Below are 14,440 nucleotides of genomic sequence, written 5' to 3'. Positions count from 1 at the left end.
ACAAAAAGTTTGACACTTTAACAGCAGCTGCTCATGGGCTGACTGGGACATTCGCTCTCAGGTCTTGTCATTAAGAGCATGGCCAGCAGTGTACCCAGGCATTCTTCCTCAAGGCTGTTTTCAAAATTAAGTCCTTCTGCCCTTCATGTAAAACATACATAGCAATGATACTACACCCAAATAGGGCAATCTTCATAAGGAGTTGAGATTCCAGTTTCTATTGGACCTGAAATGTATTTATGGACAGGTTACATCCACCTCAACTCCCCAGATAACACAGAGAGGAGAACACAATGAATTGCAACTACATAAGTGTAGAAAGGCTGCAAGATTATGCTCTAAGTGTTCAATAATATACTTTTTTTTTTTCCTAGTGGATTTCTAAACATCCTCACTTGGAACTTAACCCAAACTAATGAGAAAAATGGCAGAAACCTACCTGAAGGGAAAGGGGGCTATTGCATTGCATCTCCTCAGGTCATCAGTGGAGATGAAGTTACAGGCACAATAAAACATTAAGATGCATTTATTGAGCTGCCTTTATCTTTCCTTCTTGCCTTACCGTGTTTTTTTCTTTCCTTCTTTTCCCAGGTCTCTGGATTTCCTATTCACATGCCTTTTTCTGAAGTCAGACCTTTAGTAGAAGCTGTACACAGCACTGGAGTTCACACCATTGATGTCTCCAATGTTGAATTTGCTCTAGCCGTGTATATTCATCCTTACCCCCAAAGTGTTCTCTCTGTGTGGATTTACGTTGCTTCACTTGTACGGAATAGGTAGCACAGAATTTTCTCAATACCTCAAGGAAGTTGCTGGTGTAGGAGAAAGCTTTCTCACACTGCTGATGTGAGCTATCTCACATAGCTCAAAAACTGAGGGAGAACCTCATTTTTAGTAACTGCAAATGCATTAGCTGTAATAAGTTACCTTCAGTGGTTGTAGACTGGATACAGCAGAAGAGGAGACAACACTATAAAATTCTAGCAGCTGTTATTTTTGTACAGTATTTTATAGCTCCCAGAGGGATGTTCTACTTTTAAAAGCATTATAAATGCACACCTGTAGTGACCAGGTTAAAAGCATAGAGTTTGTTCTTAGTTTGAGGTGAAATCTGGTTCCCGGAATTATGCCTTAAAGACTGACTTTTCAACTTTCCAGTTGCTCTGGTTTATCAACAGCCCTTCTTCCTCTTTAAAGAGGCTGTCACTCAGACAGTCACAGTCATGCAAAATAGTTAGTTTGTTAGTACCCAAGTTCCTGCATAAAGACCTTGAATACACTTCAGGTACCAAAGAGCTACCATTGAAGACCTTTTATTTTTTTAAAGGCTATGTTACTTTGTATTTCAGGTCTGTATCACACCAGGAGCCTTTAGACATTTTCTTTATAGATTCAACACTAAGTATGTAATAAATACTTATACCAAAAACTTAAATGAGCTTTCACTTATTTTATGTAAGAATTTGATTAAATCACTTTGGAGTGTGAAATCTTTAAGCAAGTAATCATGCTAGATGATGATTCAAAAACTGGTTTACTATAAAATCAAACTAGCTCATTAATATGTAAGTAGTGGTGTTAACTGTTAATACTGATGTCATCTTCTGCAGATACCTTGCTAATTTAAGTTTAAGTAATAGTGATGTGATTTTTTTTTTTTAATATATATATATATTTCACTAGAACATATATCAAAGTTCAGGCTCTTAAGCTTCACTCAAAGGAGATTCACTCCATCTAATAAATGCTAGACAAAACCTTTGGTTTAGTGCCAGGGGTTGCCACAGGTATAATCAGCACTCCCCTCTATAATCAACAAAACAGCACCTCTACAGAACTGTTACGAAGCAACAAGTAACTGCACTGTCATTACATGATGTGTTGCTCAACATTGACATCTCACAAGGCCACCATCCTTTCAGGGAGGAGTAGAAAAGAACATGGTATAAATAAACATTTTTCTGCAGCTCATTCAACCCTCTATCAGTCTACACAGAAAATTGTTTCTACTAGCAAGGAGATGAAACTCTGCTGCACCTCCTGAGGAACAAAAGTTCTGGAACAAGACAAATGCAAGAAAAAAGCCCACTACCAACCTTGTTACTGCTTTCGTCTTGCCTTAGCCAGCACTGCATGAGTGGCCACGTATAAATAACCTAAACACTGGGCACCAAAGTAAATTTAATGCAGCTCACTTGAAGCAACAATTACTATAAACAACAGTATTCTTTCATACATCTCTTGTAGGCTTCCAACTGAGCATTACGCATCCTTCCTCGATCCTGTGTTCAGATTTTGACCATGAACAACCAAATCTGCGCTAATATAAATTCAAGAGTTTCCCATTTTCCTTACCTTGTCAGTATTGGTGGGAACAAGAAAATGCTCTCAAACCCTGCAAGAGTTGGTAGCCAAGCTGGCAATCAACAAACTGCAAGTTATCTCCAGCTAAGCCTACAAGCTCACTCCCTCCACTCAAGAATCTTGAAAGCAACATACACCATGACTGCTGTCCTCTGAAATAAATCTTAACATAAAGAATATATCTAAGTGGTAAAACTGGTAAAAATTACTAGTTTGACTTAACAGCCTAGAAAACTAGGCAGGGTGGGGTAAAACATGCCTGACTTCTACAAGGCTGCCAGCTACACCCCTTCACTCACCTGAGAGAAAACCCTACAGCCACAACACTTGGAGCATGCGACCACCAAGTCCCCCACTCCCCATGGGCTGCAGTGCTGCCTCCCTTTTGCGATGGTCTCCTCGCCCACTGCCCACTTTTGCAGTCAGCACCATCATTCGTTCCCCTGGAAGCTGCTCCAAAATACATCTTAACGCAGTCATTGAGTTGTTGAGGGAAGGGAAATACACCATACATGGGAGATTCTGCCACCACCATACAACCCCCACTGAACCTCTGCAGCCTGCTGGTATTGTACACAGATACAAGCTGTGTACACCTTACAAGCATATATATACATACTCAACTGCTACAGCAAGCTTTGTTGGTGGGAATGTTTTATTTGAGTACGTCTTTCAAGCCCAAATACAAAACCAAATGCAAAAGGAAGGTGGGAATTACCCTAATTTTGCCAGATAAAGAACTTGGGGTGAGAGGAAAGGGGGAGAAACAAGGCTCCTAAAGATGTCTTACTGTTACCCAAATGCAAACAATACATTTGAAATTACCTGCAGAGCTTTATATTGTACTTATGGATTAAAAACAAAAAAACATCCACTTAACGCAAAATAATCCAGTAAAGTATATTTAAGTGCCAAACTTGGAAGAAAGTGGCATTAAAAAAAAATCTGAATGTTTTCCCATCTTCCCAAATTAAGTAAGATAAAACCCAACACCCTTCAAACCAGATGAGATTTTGTGAGATTGTTACAACACTGTACAGTACACTCATAATTAAGATGTTGAAGTCGTGGGGAGGGTCAGGCTAGTATAACAAATCTCACTCCAAGGATTGTTAACACAAGATGCGGACTGTAAGTAAAGTGCATGAAAGGAAGCCTGCTCAGCTAAATGAAGTAGACTGAAAGATCAGAAGTCAGCGGTCATTCGCCAGAGCGGCAGCAGGCCCGAAAACCACACTGCAAATTCTGGCATCCACTGGCGGTTTCAGCATGAGGACCTGCACAAAAACAGAACAAATGTGAAAAGAAGAAAATAGGCCGCTTAGGTGCAGAATTATGAATTACCAGGTTAGAAGAAAGTGTCTTTTTTTAAACACAAAGCTTCATTCAGCACTGTGAAAGTCTGAAAGGCTGCTGGTAACGTCACTGTATTAACACCTCACTTCAAACAGCTATTTTGAGAGGTTTTGTGTTTTTTTGATAGTTTTGTCCCATGAATGTAACGTTCAAAATGACACAGATGTAGGATAAGCAACACTAAATCAGCAAGATTTAAAAAGCTCTCACAGCTACCTTTCACAACCGAGGTGTATTTTCACAATGCACACTTATGTCCCATTTTCCAAATTTAGAGGATGACATCACGGTATTACCAAAAAAGCCACAAGCTCTAAATTTATTTCTATTTATGTAGAAACAATTCTTAGCCTGTAAAGTGTTTTTTCCAGGAACATTTCATAGTTGGCTGGACCTCCTGTACTCTGACTGGAAATCCAGTCTGAAAAGAAAAGCACCTTTACTATCCCTACAATTACCCGAAACTGTAAGGCTAAAAAGGAGACATCCAAAACAGAAAGCTGTGAGGCACAGACAGTACAAACCAATGCTGTGGTTCTACCCACCTCCACTTACCTTCACATTGTTATCCCTTTCAATTGAAATGTTAAAGTGATCGTAAGACAAGAAACTACTGGATTTATTAGTACAGGATTTTATTTCCTGCAGCCACAGGCCTGCTTCAGAGACACAAACATTTACATTAGGTTGGCCGAGCTCTGGCACCCAATGTAACTCAGCAGCACACTTTCAGTTGCCCACAGCAAGCTGGTCAGGAGCTAACCAGGACAAGCCATCTTTTTCCCTTTGTACTTCAAGTAAATCGGAGACTATTGAAGGTGTTTTTAATACATTTAGAAAAGATTACCAAAACAATGTAATGAGTAAGGGCACCATGCTACGTCTGGCTTGATTTTCCCCCTTGAATAGTAGCTTGAAGTCATAATTCAATTAATTCCCCAGGACTTTCTCTCTGGAAATCAGTTTTTTTGCTTCGTGCTGCATACCGGTGAGCAATATTCTCCAAGATAATTAAATTAACATGCATGAGACTGAATAAAACAAACCTGAAGCTATAATGGAGGACAATGGTTACGATATGCAAATCAGCAATGTCTTCATTTGGTGAAAGACTTATTTTCCCTTTCAAGTCTTTTTATTCACCTGAGCTACATTTCGCTCTTCCACATCGCTTACGAACTAGAGTTCGAAACTTTTGTTTGAAAGCTTCTTCCACAGTCCTTCAAATAGGAGACTTGGTGCTTCTGAAAAGGTGGTTTAGCACACCGCAGAGCACGTTGTGGGCAGCAGCACTTCCCAAGCCGTGGCTGAATCTCCTCACCCCTGCCACAGCTAAGCAGCGCATCAGCAGTCCTGAAGCAACTCCCACTTCTAGGAACAACGCTCGTGACAAAACTTACAGAACCACAACTTCCCAAGGCACAGCATCACTCACTATACTTCTAATAATGCTTTCCATCACTTCATTGCTCACCTCAAGAATGCTCTCCTCGTGCTAGTAACTGAACAGAAGAGCTGGCCAGCAGTCCATCCAACCCAGCGCCAACTTGGCACTGCCAACAGCAAGTGTTGTCCAGGGCAGTCACAGAAGCCCCTGTACAGACCTTTCCCATTGCCCACAGCATTCAGTACTGGGTTACGAGATGTTGAAGCTCATTTCCTTCAGTATTTGTTTATGGCTCTCAGTGCAGGAATTTGTTTAACCCCATTTTAATGCTTTGATACAAACTGCTTTCACAGTTCCCCACAGGACCAAGTTCTAGAAATTCACTGCATCGTGCATCTGTTTTAAATCAACCACCTACTCATTGTAACAATTGTCGCTGAGCTGCAGTACTGCAGAGTTCAGTAAGCTGCTGCACGTTCACGTCATCCGCTGCCTTCACAGACCTTCATCTCCCTTTCAGCCTTCTCATTCATGGACTGAAGTGTTCTGAAGTGTTCCAGCCTTTCAAGCATCTCCCTGCAAGACTGCTCCATCCCCTAACTCTTCTTAGTAGACCTCTTCCACATTGTCTGAAACTCCAGTCCCTACACTTTACCAGACAGGAAGATCAACACTGCATGCAGCAGCTCCAAGTGTGGGTGCCCCGAGGCTTCCAGGAACAAGCAGCGACACCCTCTATCTTGTTCTCAACACCCCTGTGATCTCACAGAGTTGAAAACATCGTTGGCTCTTCTGGCTGCTGCTGCAAACAGGAAAGATCTCAGAATTAGCGCTGACAGCTCTCTGCAATCATCGTCCAGTTGCAGCTGCCGGCTCTGAATTCAGTTCCATGCAATCAGTTTGATTACTGCACTGCTCCCAGACATACGGCCACACATAAAGCTCTACTGAAGATCTCAGGAAGTCCTTGTGGAAATCTTCAGCACCAGCATCAATATTAGAGGCAGCTCAGTACCATTCGAAACTTGGAAGTAATTCCATTTCTCGCACCAAATGACCAAAGTGCTGAACAGAACTTACCCAGCACAGAGCTCCTGGGGGCAAGGGAGAGGCATTGGCTCCCAGATCCTGTCCAGTGACCATTAAGCCTTACCCCTTCTTCCTGTCCTTTCAGTCTTCAAGTTTATGATTTTAAGACTGCTTTAAGAACATTGAAACTTGTAAGTAAACTGCATCATCTCAAAAATTTATGATCTCCTAAATTATTAGGCACTGACTTACAAGTTACATTAACCACATCACAGTGAAAGCTTCCTCCTGTGCTGCATTTCCTGTCCCACATCTAAACCTCCTGACAACTCTGCATTTCCTTTAGAGCCTCTAACAAAGAGCTCTGACGAAACAATGCTCGGGTTTCAAAGCACAGCTGAGATCTGCTGCTTTGTGTTGCTTCTGAGCACATCCAGGCAATTCCTGCAGTTTGAAGATATTTCTGCTTATTAATAATATTTACTACCTTCTTGCAATAACTGTTTTAACAGCAAGTCTGTTTGGTTAAGACTGTCATTTCATTCTTAGGTTTTGAAAGGTTAATCGATCTCCTCCATCACTGGTCATGCATCTCCTCTGTAGGTATCCCAGTCCTCCTTAGCTTGTTCTTTTTGCATTTGACACAGACAGCAACATTCACTACCTTTCCTTTTGGCAGTCACGGGACCATTTTTGTTCTCCTAACGTTGTTACATCTGACTGTCCTTACAACTCTTTGACTTCCCAATTTCTGTTTTCTCCACTTTTTGCTGCTGACCTCAGACTGGACTCTGTTTTCAAACAGTCTCTATTTAAAGAGGCCGTTAAATGAGAGGAAATGCCAGAAAATATTATCTTTTTTTAGACTCCACATTCAAGGGCTCCCATTCATTCCACCTCGCTGAAGCACCAGGTTAAGCAATACAGAGACCGTAACAAGGGAGCTGCATACAGTCCAGTGAGTGCCATCTTTTTAGGTCCTACAGCAGGGCTGACGTTTTCAGAAGGGCCCCTCTTGTTCTCCTGACAGCTCAGTGCTGGCAGTGAAGTGGGTTCAGTGAGTGTTGGGGTCGTTCACCTGGGGAAGCAGAGTTAATCGGATTCTCATCTAACCTGCCGCAGGCTGCGCTGCTGGCTTGGTTACCTCTAAACTGGATTACGGTAATGCTCTTTAAATCTAGTTCTGATTACTCAGGCACTTCAGGTGACCCACAGGAGAGGTCTGCTTACTCCTGCTGAACAGCTCCAAGGTTTTCAAATATTAATACAACCATGGCTGGCAATCTAAGCAAGGAGCACAGCTATTTGATAACTCCATTAGTTTTTGTTTCACTAATACACGTAACAGATCTCCCAGAGGCAGTTAAGCATTTCACCCATGCCAACCAAGACCAGGACCATGATGAAAGAGCCCCCTCAGCCCGGTACACCTGCCTGCTGCCACCATGTCCCTTTAGCCACTTGTTCAAGCTCTCACCTGTGGCAGCAGAAATACGCGTGGATATACAGCAAAACGGATCCCCAACCCATCTGAGATGAAAAAAGCCTTCAGCTCCCCCAGTTGTTGGTTTGGTTTATCAAGTAGGAACAGAAAGGCTAACACCGACACCAGGAAGGACAGCAGGGAAGGAAGGACTGCTCATTTTCATAGCCACCACTGTGAAGGCACAGCCCAAAGCAAGGAAAATGAGTTGTAAAGGTTGAGGATTCCAGCTCAGCGAGAGGCTCCTTCACTCCCAACAGCACATACCACATTGGATGGCCACATAGCAAAAGCAGCACTTTACAGGGGAATTACAAAGAAGTGATCAAATTAAGCACTGCCTTTGAAAACATGTAAAGCCAACATTCATTTCAAATCTCTGTTTGAGTGTTACCCTCTATTAACCTTTGATGAAGTTAACCAAGACACTCTCATAAAGAGTGGCTGTTGTGTATCTGGAGAACCTAGGGAGAGTCCAAACCCTTAAAGCAACAAGGTGCTCCCATATAAATCTGCACACGGGAGTCCATACTCTAACCAAAAATTTCAAAGTTCTTAACTCCATTGCTGGAAGACAGATCAAACCGTGAACAATGAGTTCCCAACCTCAGAAGAAAAGAGTGAAGCAGGATCACAACTTCATTTTATTAATGCCCTATTCCTTTAGTTACCGCACCTGAGGACTACTCTTAAAAAAATAAAAATCTAGAAATTGAATTGATACTAAAAAGCTGCGAAGATGTGCTGCTCCAGGAAGCAGGGAGCCTGGAGCTGTCTGTATTGCAGGACTTTAAACTGGCAGTGCAGTAAGGAGACTGAGCACAGTTGGACTAAGCTGCCTGTGGGGAAATACCTGTTGCAACTTAAGTTTGTAACTCTTAAGAATTTAGTTTAATGTTTAAACTTTAAAAAGTTTAAACTTTAAACTTTCTTACTGAGTTTAGTGTTCTTCCATCAAATGTTTCAGCCATTGCACAAGACCAGCAACTAGGAGGGGAGTATACCAGAGCTGTCACCTGCAGCTGAGGGTTGCCTAACTCAAGCCTGCAGTGCAGGGCAAAGCAGGCAGAGATTTGGAACTAAGCATTACTACGCAAACCAAGAACTGGACTCATACTAACAATAAACAAACAGAAAATGAATTTGGAGGTGTGTGCAGGTTTGTGGGCTCAGATACCATCTGTAGCATGTTATTGCTTTACTACAGCTGTGACTGACCCAACTTGAACATCTGAAAGTCACCAACATGCCTACCAAACAAGTCCAGCCAGATCTCCACAAAGAATATCCAGTGAAGCCACGCACGTTAGGCTCTGGGTTTATACAACAAGAAATCTGAACACAGGCTGTAGGTGAAGGTAAAGCCCTTCTATGTCAAAGACAACAAAATGGTATGTTTATTAAATCAAAGACTGCTAAATTCCATGCTGTTGGCTCCATTTATGTTCCGCAAGACTGACGGTTTTCCAACATGATCCCAGAATATGCTTTCCCGAAAACAATCCCTGATAAGCTGGTGGGCAAAGAAAATTATGCAATTATTCTCCACATCCTTACAAATCTTTTACAGCACTTAATAATACAATCTATGTATGAGCAAAGAAATGTAAACAGCTTCAGATATGGGTTGATATAAATAAAATGGCTTTTACTTTCCCTACAGATAACTTTAGATACTTCACATAATATAGAAATTGTTCAAGGAGAATCCTTTTGTCGACAGAGGAGAACAAGGCATTTGTTTAGCACTATCACCATGAGGCCTGGGTGAAAATACACAGAACGGTATCCTGATAAAGCTGCAAAGAATTCAGTTATGAAAGGGCATTTCCCACTTCCAAATTTTGCTAGAACACCTCTAAGTTTTTATTGGCTTTCATAAAAAAAAAAAAAAAAAAAAGATGCTACTTCTCAACAGATACAGGAAGTTGGACCATTACATCCTCTCTCTCCTGTTGACTTCTCTCTAGAAGAATCATTCATCCAAAAGTATGCAAGATGCTTTACAGAGCAGAGCTTATAGCCTCACAGCTTCCAACAGTCAGTAAAAGAAAGGAAATAAACAGGAAGAGGATCAGGACACCTTTACAGAGTTATTCCAGAAATTATTCTATTTAAATACAAATAATTTCTTTGGGATATTACAGAACAGACAAGCTTTAAAGTGGTGGAGGACTTGCACAAGAGATTCTGACTTTGTGAACTAAGATGACACTGTTTTAGGGACTAGAACAATGGGGAGAGACAGAAACAGCTAAAGACAAACCAGAATATTGAGTCTGGTATTACGGACAAGTGGAAACAGAAGAAAAATAGCAAAGAATAAAGATGTAAAAGCGAAAGGCTTTTAACTGGTCTTTGAAGACATCGTTAAGTTCAACACGGTGCAGGAAGGAGAGTCAGAGAAGGACTTTAAAAAGGAACCTTAATTTTCATATTGAAATGCAAGGAGGTTTGCAAGGAGGTTTTAAAAAGCTAGAGTCCAAATAGAATGGAAGTAGGTAACAAAAAAACAAATGCATTGAAATAAAAATCTGCCAAAAAGTACACAGAGAAGTCCAAAAATTATGGAAGCAGAAGTGATTTAATACTTTAACTTCTAACGTTAGGATCCAATCCAATAAAGCACGTCATCCTACATCAATTTCAATGTACTGAATTCCCAAATGTCAGTGAAGTTTTATTTTTTGCAGTTCCAAAGCTCCAGCATCCTAATATAGCAGGGATACCCTGCTGTGCTTGTAGCTCAATATAGATGCAAATTGAGATAAGCACCATGAACTATCAGGGAAATATAATTTTGTTTTACACACAATTAGTTCTTGTAGTTCTTAAAACTCTGTCACCTCAGTTATCCTTTTTTTCCTTTCCATTCTGTTGCACTTACCTGTTATAAATTCACACACGGAATACAAATCACACCATGGTTCCATCTCTAACACTATGAATGTTTACTGGACCTGACATAACAGACCAAATTCCAGTGTGGGAAACACTGAAAAGCCTTCCACCATAACTGTATTTTATGCATTTATCCAGATCCTTCTCCAGCTGAGATCCAACCCTAAGTTAGTAAGTTAAGCAAAACCAGAACAACTAAATTACATTATCTACAAGGACACATGATGGTATTCTACACCAAACCCACTGTAACTTGTGAGGTTTACATAAAACACATCATTTTTTCCCCAAAAACAGTAATTTTAGTGCCATTCTAAGCCTCTTTCTCAAGTTACTGCCACAAAGAAAACATACAACTACATGATTTACAGGAAAAAGACAGAGAGGAAGAGGGTCTATAAAGAGACTTACTTTCTAGTCTCTGTTACTTATGCTGACCTGAATTAAGAGATATATGGACTAGAAGTGTCTTCCTAGGTAATACAGAACTGTACTAGAAAGACTTGAGCAAAAAACTGACTTAACAGTTGTGATTTTGTAATCAATATTTGAAATTCAGTGCTACGCAGCCAAGAAAAAAGTTTTTTTTTTTGTTTTGTTTTGTTTTTTGTTTTTTTTAAGTTTTTCTTGCATGTTTTTCTTTGTTTTGTCTCATTTTCTAATTTGCCCAGTGACGTTGTGGATGCCCCATCCCTGGAGGCATTCAAGGCCAGGCTGGATGCGGCTCTGGGCAGCCTGATCTAGTGGGTTGGCAACCCTGCCCAGAGCAGGGGTGGGGGTTGAAACTAGATGGTCTTTAAGGTCCTTTTCAACCCAGGCCATTCTCTAATTCCATGATTCTATGAATTTGTCTGTTCAAGTGTCCCTAAACCAAAGGTCACCCCCCAGAAAAACCTCACATCTTCACGAAAAACATTACCGTTAATGTTGTCACAGTAGTAAAAGTGTTCATCGTTTAGCGAAGGGCATGCAGCAACTAAATCCTGCAGGCCTGCCCCAGTGACAGTGAGACAACCCGAGAGGTTGAGGTGTTCCAAGTGTGGCAGTCCTCCTCCCAGAGTCAGCGCCCTGTTAACAGACAGAAGAGAGGCATTAAGAGTTTGCACAGCACTAGACTGACTTGTACTCCACTGTGTCACCAGTCGCCAATTTACTAGCAGCTTGTAACAAAAGCACACCTCTAATGAATGATTTAGCTTTAAATCTGGCAGTCTGGCACTCTATGAGGTGCATCACCCTTGCAGCTGCGCAACAGGCCTGAAAAATGAACCACTCCCTACAGAAAGTAACAATTTCCTTTGACAGAAATGGACTGAAGTGGGAAATCACTTTGTTCATTGTTCATTAATGACTCCAGAGATGACCACTTATTTCAAAGAACTGGCATGACAAGCTTCTCCAAAACACTACTGATTTCTGGTGAGTCTTCCAAGGTGAGGTGTATTTCTCAACCCATCCTGAAAACGGAAATAGAGAATTGATGTTCGCAATTTTTGGTGCATAACACTTCCGAAAGCTTAAGTATAACTTTTTGGTTCAAGTGATTTTGGAAACCAAATTTGTATTTTCTTAAGTCTGCCAAATCTTTACCAGCAGAGCCTCTCTGCCAACACACCACCACGTTACTCTGACGAAGTTTGCTATTCTTCCTCCAAGTAAAGAAGAATTACTGGTTGCTGATAAAGCAGCCTCACAGATATATTACATCTGACCAAACACTTTGTGCCAGCCTGCTTGTTTCATTGGGAGTTCACGGGACAGCTAAGCAAGTTAATCTGAAAAAAAAAATACCACCACACCACAAGCTTGAACCAACATGCATCAGATTCAAGCCGAGGCATTTTCAGTTTCACATCCTAAGAGCACGGGTGTACAACCTTCTCCCATCAGAAGATGGAAACAGAACTGCTAATAGCAGAACCAACTAGCAGTTTATATGAAATGAACTGGCAAATATAATATTAGGAGATGTCATTATCCTGGTAAGTGCAACAAACACTTACTGCAGAATACAGTCTCAATTCTTGGTATTCCCTCATATCCAAAAAGCACTGAGAAGCCAGCACCACAACTAAACCCTTCCTGTGACTCAAGGATCAAGTATTCCTTTGGTGCAAGAGGATGCAGCCATAAAAGAAGGCCAGCCACATGCAGCACTGCCTACTCCTCACCAAGTGAGCCACACTCAGCAGCACCAGGCTGCTCCAGTGCTCGGACAGCATCAGGCTCAAAGACAAAGCACAGCTAACTGAAGTGAAAGCTTAACTACCAAAAGAGCTGCAAAGAGACATTTGAACAGTTGGCACTTCTGAGGTCTTCATCAAATGGGGATGAAGCCTCTGGAGAGGCAAATCAATGCCAGCAGCGCCCCATGTATTCTCTGTTGACTACGGCATACGGTACAGGTAGGCATAAAGCCTTCACATTCCAAGCAGCTCTAATTAGTCCCCAGAGCTATTTACCGCACATCTGAGCGAGTGACTTCAAGTATTTCAGTCTTGTCCCATTTTCATTATGAAGCAATAACTGCACTTTGCTGACACAATGTAAAATATCAATTACATATCACACATTGCAAATTTTGTGACTTGTGAAGCTGGCTCAACGTTCAAGCTAACTTCAACTAATTTCTATACTTTATACGTTATATGAAGTTATGTTTTATGTGTTCTTATGCACATAAAAAGTTATGTCACCAGTCATACACGTTAAATGAGATGTTACTACGGTTTGTTTTTAAAGTTTCAAGAGTATTAAAAAGTTTAGCAGACATAATGGAAAAAGAGTGAACCAACGCTGAATTTCCTAACAAGAAATTACTACAAATCAAAAGTATACAGAAGTATAAATAAATACTGTCCATTTGCCTACTGCAAATGAATTTACCAAAGTACTTTATTCCAGGGAAGATGTCAAAAAAAGCTTTTTAGAATCCTTTTACTCAAGGGAAAAGTTGGAGAAAGCTTTCAAGTCTGGTACCATAAATATTTTGAAATGGATGCAAAGATCACTTAAGACTTACCAGATTCTTTCAGTAAAAATATTTATACTGAAACTAGGCCAATATAACCCAGAGCAACCCAACTGCAACAAGTACCAATAAAAACGCTACTGCAGCGAAATAGCTCAGAAATGTCTTTTCACCTGAGAGCACGGTCTGTGATCTGGTAACACCCAGACAGACTGAGAAACTGAAGAACTCGTGCAGTCTCTTCATCTGGTTTTTCACTCCCAGAGTATGCTAAGTCTTTTTTCTCTGACTGTTTAGTCCTTATTGTTTTCCTACACAGTGCAGAGGACTCTGGAAGTGCTTGAATAGTTCTTAGTGCCGTCCCAGCACAACAAAATGAGTGACCGCAGTAAATCAAGTCAGTAGAAGCACAGTGCTGCTGCCACCCTCTAGTCCTTAAGCCATAAATGTCTCTACTGCAGCAAGATGCAGAACAATTAATGGGGGATGTTGGTTCCATGAGGCAAAACCCTTCGACATTTCTGTGTCTCCACTCTGCAGCATCTTCAATGTCAGCTAAATCATCTGCATCTAGCATCCACACATACGCAGAACTGAAGTTTTCTGAGCTGTCAGGGTCAGTCCAATGATGCTCACTGTCTCTCCCTTCAATAAAGTCTTCGTTGTTGATTTCATGCAAACAATTATACTTCTTGCTGGACTGCAGAGTAATCTCTCTGTTTTTCCACAAGGTCTTAGCATTCCTGTTTCTGCAGCCTTTCAGAAAACCCCTGTTATGGTGAGTTGATATGATGCCCAGAGCTCTGGAAATCCTCTCTATTGCCACGTCCGTGATTTTTTCACATCCAGACAGATCAAGGTGGCGAAGATTTTGACAACAACCAAGTGAAGACCAACTGAAATCAGAAGAAACAAATGACTTATGTTTGCTCAGAAACAGCTGTTATGG

The 14,440-nt window shown here is 41.1% G+C and overlaps 2 protein-coding genes across 3 annotated transcripts in view; one reads left to right on the top strand and one right to left on the bottom strand.

Moving 5' to 3' along the window:
* CC2D2A (coiled-coil and C2 domain containing 2A) overlaps positions 1-1,435 on the top strand; it is a 58,896-nt gene extending 57,461 nt beyond the window's left edge. The window contains exon 35 of the mRNA XM_032186927.1: positions 592-1,435. Within this exon, the coding sequence (XP_032042818.1) occupies positions 592-780 (189 nt within the window). The 3' untranslated portion in view covers positions 781-1,435. The remainder of the gene's footprint in view (positions 1-591) is intronic.
* A 1,566-nt stretch (positions 1,436-3,001) lies between these two features.
* Positions 3,002-14,440, bottom strand: part of FBXL5 (F-box and leucine rich repeat protein 5) — a 35,692-nt gene continuing 24,253 nt past the window's right edge. For both annotated transcript variants that reach the window (XM_032186129.1, XM_032186130.1), the window contains exons 9-11: positions 13,665-14,387; positions 11,440-11,588; positions 3,002-3,641 (exon numbers count right to left, since the gene is read on the bottom strand). In XM_032186129.1, coding sequence (XP_032042020.1) covers positions 3,565-3,641; positions 11,440-11,588; positions 13,665-14,387 — 949 coding nt within the window. In that variant the 3' untranslated portion in view covers positions 3,002-3,564. The remainder of the gene's footprint in view (positions 3,642-11,439; positions 11,589-13,664; positions 14,388-14,440) is intronic.

This window comes from Aythya fuligula, chromosome 4, assembly GCF_009819795.1.
Source record: "Aythya fuligula isolate bAytFul2 chromosome 4, bAytFul2.pri, whole genome shotgun sequence".
Classification (NCBI taxonomy): domain Eukaryota; kingdom Metazoa; phylum Chordata; class Aves; order Anseriformes; family Anatidae; genus Aythya; species Aythya fuligula.
The sequence above is the reverse complement of the archived record's forward strand: the minus strand, read 5'-3'. Positions and strand labels throughout refer to the sequence as shown.